The sequence below is a fragment of the Haliotis rubra genome, unplaced genomic scaffold (assembly GCF_003918875.1).
Source record: "Haliotis rubra isolate DU_JTF1 unplaced genomic scaffold, ASM391887v1 Scf661, whole genome shotgun sequence".
Lineage (NCBI taxonomy): Eukaryota > Metazoa > Mollusca > Gastropoda > Lepetellida > Haliotidae > Haliotis > Haliotis rubra.
Window position 1 is genome coordinate 79757 of NW_025767370.1, and position 12761 is coordinate 92517.

General features: G+C 37.7%; 1 protein-coding gene across 2 annotated transcripts in view; it reads right to left on the minus strand.

Moving 5' to 3' along the window:
• Positions 1-12761, minus strand: part of LOC124257472 (protein LZIC-like) — a 151396-nt gene that overhangs the window by 16510 nt on the left and 122125 nt on the right. For both annotated transcript variants that reach the window (XM_046691540.1, XM_046691539.1), the window contains exon 5: positions 8232-8409. In XM_046691540.1, the coding sequence (XP_046547496.1) occupies positions 8232-8409 (178 nt within the window). The remainder of the gene's footprint in view (positions 1-8231; positions 8410-12761) is intronic.

Here is a 12761-nt window from a genome sequence, read left to right on the forward strand (position 1 = left end):
GCCAAACGTCTGAATATATACGGAGAGATCGATGATTCATCAGAGATGGTTGCACTATAACAGGTTGTTGGAGGCGTCCGATATATGGAACAGCTGTCAGGCATTTCCTTGATTATTCAATGAATGCGAGTGAAATCGGCGATCCTTAGTGATCTTTAAAGGTCGTAGGATCAAGTTCAACAAATCATGTGGGTTCGAAGAACATTCTATGACCGCTACCCACGATGAAACTGGCATTCAAGGGATTGTCGATCTATTGGTGTGTGTCTGAAAGATGTAAAAGTCATGTCAAGTTCTCCGATGTCTGATGTCTTGCCGAATTCAAGGGGATCATTGATTTGTGAGGGACTGCCGCATCTTGCCTGTTTGCCGATAATGTGGGTTTGCTGCAACTTGTAATACCAATGAAAGTGGGTTCGCTGCCAACATTTGCTGAAGTAGAGTCTGATTCTTCTTCATAGTTAGCAAAGTTGTCGTCTAACTTGGCACATCGGCTGCACTTTATCTTCCTCTTCTATTCTTCAATGCAAAAGACCAAATCTGTCTAGGCAGGATATGTGAAGGCACACGATGTAGGAAGTCTTCTTGCAGTCCACCTAATCTTTCTTTTCCTTCCTTGACGTTGAATCTTCTGTTATAGCGCCTAATTCAGGACAACCATCGTCCAAATATTTCGAAAGACCAATACCTACGTAGCCAAGCCATGTGAGACTTAACTGTAATTATTTTATCTGCAGTCTTAATCCTCATCACTACCACAGCATACATTTATATTGTCTTGTCAGCCACCCTGTACCACTCTGTCACTGTCATTAATTATTGTATATGACATTTAGAGCCTTCATTGGTCATCCCCCCTTGGCAATGTCTGCCATCAGATCAACTGGTTCAAGGAAGTGATATTGTTTCTCTATCTGTCCATTGTTGAGTCTTCCCCTGTCCATTGTTGTTAAAAACTGTATATATGCTCACATCTATATTGTCAAGCAGTCCAGTATTCCGACTGTACGGATGACCGCGAACAGGATAATGCACTAGTAGGAAATGCCATGGTGTTGAGCTGGAACTTCCCCCCTGTCGACACATTTACGCCTTGACAACTGGTGTTAGAATTCAAATTTTTAGCTTACTCCTGATCTTGAAAACTTCTCTCTTTGCCTACCACCAACATTATTTATCAAGGATTATTCACCAAGTTCTACGTCTACCCAAAGAGATTGCAAGCGTCTTGATCAACATGGATCCTCAACGCCGCCATCTTGAATGGAGCATCAGACCTTATAAACAATTAAACTAAAAGTTAAGGATGAAACAACGAGATACCACAGACCAAGCAAGTACATGCGTCTCTCCCACAGAGATCCGCCATCCTTATACACTGAGGAACAACCTCACGGACACCTACAAGATGGACATTGTGTACAAGATTATAAGCTCATGAGGACTTACTAATCTGTGTGTACTTATATGGACTCAGTCAGGATATACCATGTGTTATTGTTGGTAAGTGCAACAGGGTATGTTCAGTCACAGGCCAGTATATTATTACCTTCTTATGTCTATACCATAATGTATCATCGCATCCTCCAAATGAGCTCCAAGTTACTTCTGTAGAATGAATTCAGATTACGGATATTCTTGGGCCCAGCCACCCACAAACATATTTACATCATGTGTCAGTATAAAGACATTAACAACAAAGCAATATTCAGCATTTTCGAATTTTGAAATCAGAACAGGATTATTTTTTAATGGGCATAGCACCCACAATATATGGGCAAGCTCTGTCAACGACACAAGAACAGCATCCATTGTAGGATTTAATTTTCTAATTGGGAATCGCACCCACCTTATTTGGGCAAGCTATGTCAAAGTCACAGGAATAGCACCCATTGTACTTCACACCCTGTAATACGCACCAGCAATAAGACGTTTGCTAGTGGCCGTTGCGATTTGCATAATGTACAGAGTAACGGCTCGCTATGGCTGAAACCACTTTTTACCATGTGGTCTTGCCGCACAAATTGTGTAAGTAAAGCCAAGTGTTATGCTTTTTGGGGACAAATGTATCGTATTTTGATAACTTAATAATTATGTAATAACTTGATCTAAAAATCGGACCAAACATTACAAGAATTATGTAAAATTTAGATGTTATTTGGTATGTTTGGCATCAATTGGAAATAATGTGTGATTTTAATTGTCAAAACAACATACATTTCACAAACCAATGTCATACCAGGTGACAAGTATTACAATATGTATGTGTGCAATTGGGTGTGGATAATTTCAATAAAATAGTGAAGTTACACACAAAATTCTAATTTGGGAGGCTACTGCTTGCTACACGTGGAGACACACGTTTGCTAGATGCAAATTGTTTTCGTTGATACGGTTTGCTAGCATCGCTTTTGTTTATGGTTTGCTATTTTTGGGCCTTCCAGGTCCATGAAGTACAGATGTCACGACGTTGATGTAAAAAGAAACCTGTTTGACAAAATTATCCAACATTGTTGTGACACCCATCCAGAAAATGAAATGAAAATCAATTTTAAAGTAGTATGTTTGTCGCCACTGACGGGCAAATTGCAATATGTGACCAAAAATCTCAAAGTTGCCCCTATAAAGATTCTTAACAACGGACAAAAAGTAGTTCCATCACCTTCCATTTATTCATGGATGTTATCAAATGTTTTTCATGCCTAATTACAACGCCGCTGCCATATACATGTAGCTGGAATATTGCTTATAGCGGTGTAAAACTAAACTCACTCACTCACTCACTCCAAACTACAATGGTACAGTAAAGATGTCATTGCTCATTGGAAAACAGGTTACAGATTGTTTTGCTGTCGGTATATCCGATTTATGTCTGGACTATGGATATAAAAACCTTGGTCAGGTTGTGTTTGGAGATTCCGCATTGGGAAATCATGATCCATCTTCTACAAGTACCAACTTTGCTGTCCCAAGTTTGAATATTATAACTTCAAATAATTGTGAAACAATTCCTCATGACATAAAACCAACCATCACATCTCATGTTCTTGCTATTTTGAAATCAGCTGCTAAATGGAGTTTTACAAACTGCAATAATTGTATTGATTTCACTGTTGTTGTGACCATTAGCAACCGGTAACAGACACCGTAGCAAAACGTATCCACGCACATGGCTTACCATTAGTGACCGTAGCATCAACTTTATAAAATATTGTGAATATAATGTCATATCAGCCTTTCCTGACATAGTAAGGCCAATGCAGTTAACAATCATGTTATGGTAATGCTTCTTGAACATAATTATGTAAGCTGAATTTCTCATTACGACAAATTAAGATAATAATAAACAAATGAAATCGAAAGCATCAACTCTGTTTGGAATCACCGTAGCGAGCTGTTACTCTGTACATAGCAAACTGTAACAGCCACTAGCAAACATCTTATCGCTGGTGCGTATTACAGGGTGTGGTACTTAAAAGGGCAACATTACCCACAAGTGCAAAATTTCTGAATTCGAAATATTTGCTGAGATGTTTAATGCATACGTTTTATGACGCTAATTATTATACTGTACAGTCAACTAAAGCAGTTTGAACTCAACCTATCACTATGTCCTTGTCAGCGTATTGTTCATCCTAATTTGGAGCTACGTTGGTGAATGGGGAGGTGTATCTTCACACTTACAGCAGAAACAGAAGCCTTCTCATCCAATGTGGTATTTCGACAAGCCGGTCCGAAGTCTGTTGTGGGCAGTGTGTAATCAAGCATACTCCCTTTACTTCGATATGCTTTACCGCCTTGTAGAAGTTGTGGTACTTGGACATGTAGGTATATATAGTACATTTCAGTGCCCCACACTTGGTCATCCTCATCCATTAGAAATGTCTGACAGTGCTCCCTTAATGCCTCACTGTGCAGTAATTCAGTTTGCCAGACATGAATTAAGGGCTGTACATCAACCACAGACACTGATTAGATGTAAATAATAACAACTGACCCTTGTTAAATGTAACATTAAGGTTCTGAGTTCATATAGTATTTACATGATTATTTAGTGTTCGATATTAATAAATTATCTGCCCTGTTTACCCAAATACACTATGTCTCTCTGTCACCCTGTAACCCAAAAATTATTGTAGAGAAACACTGTTTTTAGCTGATATTGCCAAACACTGTTAAGGATAACTAATAAAGTTATGTGGATATGTTTTCACTTTGTTCTCTCTAAACTGGCTTATACATGAAATTTACAAGTCTAAGGTTACTATAGAAGTCTATGGGAAGACATTTGGTGTTGTATAACCTCTCAGGAGGCTTCCAGGCTGTCCAGGAATAGGAGCAGTGGTGTGTGTTCGGGCAAAGGGAGGCCAGAAACTTTGTTTACAGTTCATTTCCACTCAACGGTCGATTATAAGAGAGAGAGAGAGTACTCTCCGTGGGATAGGATAAGTTTGAAAATATGGCTTATTTAACACTGGACGAAATGAATTAGTTTCCACTAGATTTTTAACATTGGCTTTACTGTAGGAAACTGTTTTGATACTCTTGAAACCTGGAAATTGTTTTATAACTGTTGTAAGTTCTCTTTGAAACCTTTCAACCTTGTAATTTTAAAAGATATGATAGTTTGATGAACCATGATAGATTTAGGATTTTTTGCAGGCTGATCATTCATAAGCAATCACTGTTGTAAATAGAAGCGACAAACACAATCTGCTGTAAGCAAAGTCGATTGTACAACTGTGACAATGCCATGAGTATTTGTTTGCTTTAGCACAGGCACATGTACATTTTGTAGGACATGTCATAGACTTGATCTCTAAATCCACTATGTTAGGCATTGTTTCTCATTCTTCATTTAATGAAGAAAAGTCAGTGGATTGTGATCAGTGTTCACTTATATAGGAAACAAAACAGTACACTTCAAATTGTTGCTGAGCTAATAAAAAAAGCAACAGATTTGTTTTTTGATTGTGGAATAATATCTCCAATTTTTGTCAAATATTGTTGAAAAATCAAAACAAACAGGGTGATCAAAGCCTGAAGCATCTTCCTGCAACAGCACAGCTCCACTGCCAGTTTGAGAACAGGAGAATTCATGAAAATGGCTTTGATTTTATCAAAAGCAGCTCGACAGTTGCTGTCCTCAACAAATTTTGCTCTTTTGCCGAGAAAATTAGACAGAGGGGCTGCCACAAGTGACAAGTTTTCTCAGAAGTCCTTTCTTGTTTGGGAAAATTTGAAATAGATTCCACCTTCACTGGAACTGGCTGTACCTGACCTTGGTCTAAGACATGGCCTAAAAAATGTACATGTCCCTGTGCAAATTCACATTTTGCTGAATTCTTAAAAAAGCATGACTTCAGAGAGTCTTTTGGAGATGGCACAGACCCTTACAGGACTGAGTGATGGTACCAACTTCCACTGATTGCAGGTAATGTCCTTGATGAGATGCTTGAAGCTGTAACCCATTTACCATGCTCCATTTGGCATTGCAAAGAGGTCTATATGTGGTTGCTCCCATTTGTGTGCCAGCACACAAACCATATCTAATAAATCCACCATAACAGTATGCAAACCGTATCTGACAAATCCACCATAACAGTATGCAAATCATATTTGACAAATCTACCATAACAGTATGCAAACCGTATCTGATAAATCCACCATAACAATGTGCAAACCGTATCTGATAAATCCACCATAACAGTACACAAACCATGTTCTATAAATCCACCATAACAGTATGCAAATCATATCTGACAAATCCACCATAGCAGTATGCAAATCATATCTGACAAATCCACCATAACAGTACACAAACCATGTTCTATGAATCCACCATAGCAGTATGCAAATCATATCTGACAAATCCACCATAACAGTATGCAAACCGTATCTGACAAATCCACCATAACAGTATGCAAATCATATCTGACAAATCCACCATAACAGTATGCAAACCGTATCTGATAAATCCACCATAACAGTATGCAAACCGTATCTGATAAATCCACCATAACAGTATGCAAACCATGTTCTATAAATCCACCATAACAGTATGCAAATCATATCTGACAAATCGACCATAACAGTATGCAAATCATATCTGACAAATCCACCATAACAGTATGCAAACCATGTTCTATGAATCCACCATAGCAGTATGCAAATCATATCTGACAAATCCACCATAACAGTATGCAAACCGTATCTGACAAATCCACCATAACAGTATGCAAATCATATCTGACAAATCCACCATAACAGTATGCAAACCGTATCTGATAAATCCACCATAACAGTATGCAAACCGTATCTGACAAATCCACCATAACAGTACGCAAACCATGTTCTATAAATCCACCATAACAGTATGCAAATCATATCTGACAAATCCACCATAACAGTATGGAAATCATATCTGACAAATCCACCATAACAGTATGCAAATCATATCTGACAAATCCACCATAACAGTATGCAAACCGTATCTGATAAATCCACCATAACAGTACACAAACCATGTTCTATAAATCCACCATAACAGTATGCAAATCATATCTGACAAATCCACCATAACAGTATGCAAACCGTATCTGACAAATCCACCATAACAGTATGCAAATCATATCTGACAAATCCACCATAACAGTATGCAAACCGTATCTGATAAATCCACCATAACAGTATGCAAACCGTATCTGATAAATCCACCATAACAGTATGCAAACCGTATCTGATAAATCCACCATAACAGTATGCAAACCGTATCTGATAAATCCACCATAACAGTACACAAACCATGTTCTATAAATCCACCATAACAGTATGCAAATCATATCTGACAAATCCACCATAGCAGTATCCAAATCATATCTGACAAATCCACCATAACAGTATGCAAATCATATCTGACAAATCCGCCGCCTCCGTGGTGTAGTGGTTAGAGCGTCCACCTGGAGAGCGGAAGGTTGCGGGTTCGATCCCCGACCGTGTCATACCAATAGACGCTAAAATATGCTACTTGTTGGTTCCTGCCTGGCGTTCGGCATTAATGGGTACAACAAGGACTGGTTGGCTTGGAGTCAGTATACTGTGTCTGAGTGGGTTATTCATGCTTCACTGCGGCATGGTATCTCAGTGGGCTAGCACTATAACACCAGCTTAAGTCTGGGCTACTACAAGCAGCCGCACATACACATACACACGCATGCATGTCGTCATGAGCGAAATATTCTCCAGCACGACGTTAAACCCAATTTCACCTCACCTATCTATCAAATCCACCATGACAGTACGCAAACCGTATCTGATAAATCCACCATAACAGTACACAAACCATGTTCTACAAATCCACCATAACAGTATACAAATCATATCTGACAAATCCATAATAACAGTAAACAAACCATACCGGATAAATCCACCATAACAGCACACAAATCTTGTTCTATAAATCCACCATAACAGTATACAAAACATATCTGACAAATCCATCCATAACAGTGCGCAAACCGTATCTGACAAATCCACCATAACAGTACACAAACTATGTTCTATAAATCCACCATAACAGCATACAAATCTTGTTCTATAAATCCACCATAACAGTATACAAATCATATCTGACAAATCCATAATAACAGTAAACAAACCATAGCGGATAAATCCACCATAACAGCACACAAATCTTGTTCTATAAATCCACCATAACAGCACACAAACCATGTTCTATAAATCCACCATAACAGTATGCAAATCATATCTGATAAATCCACCATAACAGTGCGCAAACCGTATCTGATAAATCCACAATAACAGTATGCAAATCATATCTGACAAATCCACCAAAACAGTGAGCAAACCGTATCTGACAAATCCACCATAACAGTACACAAAACCATGTCTGATAAATCCATCATAACAGTACACAAACTATGTTTTATAAATCCACCATATCTGTACTCAAACCATACCTGATAAATCCATCATAATGGTACACAAACCATGTGTGATGAATCTATCATTACAGTACACATGCCATATTTGATATATCCACCATAACAGTATAGAAATCATGTTTGATAGGTCCACCAAAATAGTGCTTTCAAGTTAATGGAGCATTCATTGCAAGAATTCAGTATTGTTTCATGTAAAACTCCTCTTGAGGGAAGGATTTCTAAGTAAGTAGAATCTGTACAATGCTGATGGGTATTTGGGAACAATACCTAAATTACTGGAGACTTGTTCAAATTCTTTTAAACTTGAACTTGAATGGGTCTGTAGAAACAATTCCTCCTCGGGTGATAGAGTCTCTCCTAGTTTCTTCAAAGCTGTCATTATTTCCACAGACTGCAGCGTTGCTATTTCCTTGCTGATCTTACCAATTTTTGCATCTCTGTTAATCTGCAGAAAGAAGAAAACATATATAGAAATAACTTTAAAGTGATTAAGAATGATGGCCCGCTTTCATAAACTTGCCTCATTATGAGATAGTGCACAAGATTCAATTTAAGACCAAGTTTTGGTCCCAAAGGAAATACTTTTCAGTGTACCTAAGGTTTATCAACGGTAAACTGATAAATATTTTACTTGGGATATAAACTGATCATCATATTGAAGTGAGATCAATAATCCATTTATTATCACAGGTGGAGTTTGAAAAGGAATTGTCACAAACTGTTTCAGTATCTTCTATACAGTAACTGAAGCTTGCAACAGTGCTGGTCATGGTGTAGTCTGTCTCACAGTCCCTGAACCACCTTATTTTCCCTACTGCATATCCCTCTCTGTGATGCTAAAGCCCTAAATGAAGCAAGTCTAGATTTCCTCAGGTTCTGAATCTCTGGTCTCCCTGGGACTCCTTTTCAGTTTAAAAGGTGTTTATTTGTTACAATCAAAATTACATATACATCCCATCAAAAGTTTGGACTCACTAAAAACAGTCACTATATGTTATGATTATATATATGGTTACAATGAAGATTGGATTTCTCCATTTCTTGATTTATAACAGGTATAATTATTGCAAACACCACTCAGATTACCCGACAAAGGTTCCCATTTGGCATTTCTTGTGTCTGGAGTAAATACTAATAATAAATAAATTGAGGTCTGATGTGGCAAATGTATTACATCTTATGTAATATGCGCATGGAAGTGCAGTAAGAGGAATTATCAGCTGAGTTACAAAACAAACATTGATCAAACAAGGACTAACCGATAACATGCTGATTGATTAATTGCTTTTATCCTGCACAGCGGATTTGTCAAAAAGTAGTGTTTATGTATGTAGATTTATTAATCTATACTGAATACCCCCTGTCATAAAGTGTCTGTGTAAAAACAACGTCCATCCTTCAAAGGATTAACCGCCAATACGTTGATTGATTGCTCATTTTTGGCTAACTAAATTACTTTTTTAAAGAATGGCGACATCATGCAAGTAGTTGCCAGGTGTGCTATCTTGTATAACCAATGGGACTATACACCAATGTGAAAAACCTGGAACGTAGATCACTTCTTTCGCATATTAGACTGTTAAGAGACACATGACAAGGAACAGGATTCTTTGTCAGCTGCAGACGAATGGCATCCCATTCCTTTGTGGATATTGATGGATACACTCCCCGAACAAGGTAATAGCCTGATATTGTTGCTATAACTTTAGTCTAGTTTAATTTAATATTGACATTTTGTTTTTATTCATTTGTTACAGCATTCAACAGAATCCTTTTTTTTCACCCGTGAATTGTAATGAGACAGACAACATACACTATAGTTTGGCATGAAATGCATGTGGACCTGGTTTTTTGTAAATATCTCTTCATCCAATGATCCAATTGATCTCAAACTGTGCAAGTGGATGTTTTGTCAGACAACCTAATCACATTGTAAATCACCGATTTTATGCATTTGTATTAAAGAATCTGTCTATGTAACTGTCAACAAAATAAACAGCAGAACGCAGACTGCTTGCAGAGGGAGGGAGCCAATGACCTGTAACAGCGGCAGTGTTGGGTCATAAAGGTCAATGCACGTGCAGTTCATGATAGTTACCTGTGCACTGCACAGTGATAGACCGTTTGGATCATTCACATTGATGACTTCCAGCTGTCATCATGAAAGCTTATTCAGATGATGCTAAACGTTTTATTAGAAATGTGTTTAATTTTTTTAAAAAAGAGAGCAAACGTAGCAAACCGATTTATAAGGTGTCGGATTACATGAAACGTACAACTTTTGCTCTTGGCATGAAAAAGAACATCGTGCTAAAAATTGTGAAAAATAAACCAACAACCAAGAAACAAAACCTTGTACAAAAAGGTAGGCATCCAAAGTTAGATTCTTTTGACATCAGGGTCATCAGAGATGTCATTCGCCGGTTATTTGCTAGAAATGAACACCTGTCCACAAGAAAGTTAAAACACATCCTTGCAGAGGATCACGACATTAATGTTTCTAGGTTTATGCTAAGCAAACTACTGCTCAAATTTGGATACAAGTACAAGAAGGTAGCAAACCAGAAACTTGTAATGTGTGAGAGATCTGATATTGTGAAAATAAGGTGTAACTATCTGAGAGAAATTAAGCAGGCAAGATAGGATGGGTTCGAACCTTTATATCTGGATGAGACCTGGGTCAATGCAAACCATACTGCTGCCAGACAGTGGCTACCCACTGATCCCAGTGATGGTAGGAAAATACCAACAGGCAAAGGTGAACGTTTAATCGTTCTTCATGCTGGTTCCCACCGTGGATTCCTACCTGGGTGTGATCTGGTATTTCGGTCAAAGAGCACAGATGGTAGGGACTATCATACAGAAATGAACTCAACGGTTTTCACACAGTATGTTGAGGAACAATTGTTGCCAGCTCTGCCTTATAAAAGTCTTGTTGTCATGGACAATGCTCCCTATCACAGTGTTCGAGATCCAAACAATAGGTGCCCAACTTCCAATACAAAGAAGTCAGATATGCAGCAATGGCTAACAAATAACAATATACAATTTTCAATTAAGGCCACTAAACCACAGTTGTACTCTTTGAATAAATCAAACAAACCTCCACCCACATATAACAATGACAACATGCTACGCCAACACGGCCATAAGGTTTGGGATTACCACCGTACCACTGTGATCTCAACCCAATCGAACTTATCTGGGGAGACCTTAAAAGTACAGTGGCCCGGAAAAATCAATCATTCAAGTTGAATGATGTCAAGCACATTGTCAACACTGCTATATGTGACACTGACATTGCACGCTGGCATGCATGTGTTGAACATGTCAAGAAGGTGGAGAAAGAGTACTGGCTCAAAGATGGCTTGAAGGAGCAAACAGTTAATCCAGTTGTCATTCGTCTGGACACTGATGACTCCTCTGTGGAAGAATGGAGTGAACTTGATGAAGTTTAATTCTGTTATTATATTTACAGATAATATAGTATCCAGCCAGATATGCTCAAAGAAATATAACTTCTTTTAACAATGACAGCATTGACTAATTCCAACGACTTATAGTGTAACATGAAACACTCATTTCACATAAAATTATCATGAAAATATAAATCTTAACTATCTATATGCTTAAAGCTATTAGAAATGCATTGCTTAATTTGGAATGTGAACGACATCAAAACATAACACTTTTGTCTTCATTCTATCTTTTCTTCATGAGTGTGCATGATTGTGTGTGCTTGTGTCCGAGGGAATGGGCTTTAACAGTTGTTGAGTTCTAACCATAGGAGGTCCGATTAATGATTTAGTGTCAATATACTTTCTGTGTTCTTTAAATTCATTTCCACTGCATAAACAAAATATGACATTAACATTACAAATTTAAAGATTTTAACCTACAGAATAATTCTCACTAATGGGTTTTGTGGTTAATGTTGAACAACTCAGAGAAACAAACTCCATATGATGGTTAACAGTTGGCACCCACCTTTCCCTATTCACGACCTGTGACACCTCTTCATACCTGTCACGTGCATAGCTGACCTACATTGACGAACGTTGACCTTTATGGCCCAACTCTGCCGCTGTTACAGGTCATTGGCTCCCTCCCTCTGCAAGCAGTCTGCGTTCTGCTGTTTATTTTGTTGACAGTTACATAGACAGATTCTTTAATACAAATGCATAAAATCGGTGATTTACAATGTGATTAGGTTGTCTGACAAAACATCCACTTGCACAGTTTGAGATCAATTGGATCATTGGATGTAGAGATATTTACAAAAAAAACGGGTCCACATGCATTTCATGCCAAACTATAGGTCGCACTCAGGGTGTGTTTGAAATATGATTCAAGTTTGCAATCTATAAAATGTCTAGACATTACAGTCATGATAAATTCACTAAGCATAAGCAGATTGTGTGCATTTGACTAAGTTTCAAAATGCATACAAATATGCATAAACTAATTTGGATTATAAGACAAAATATAAAGACGTACTTTGACTTCGTTATTTCAGTCCTAACATTTTTTACCACTGGCAGATGGTTAAACTTCAAAATGTTTTCATTTGTTATCAAAATAATGAAGATGGAACTATTATCGAGTAAAAAAGATGTCATCTTTGTTGATCAGTCTATACTATCAATTGAAATACACAATGCCATTTTAGAAAGTGGTCAAATGTAACATATGTTCTATTTGGGATTACACTTTCTCAGTAAAGTACAGATTACACTTTCTCAGTAAAGTACAGATTCTAGTACTTTTTGGGGGTTGAGTCCCATCCGGGATTCAAAC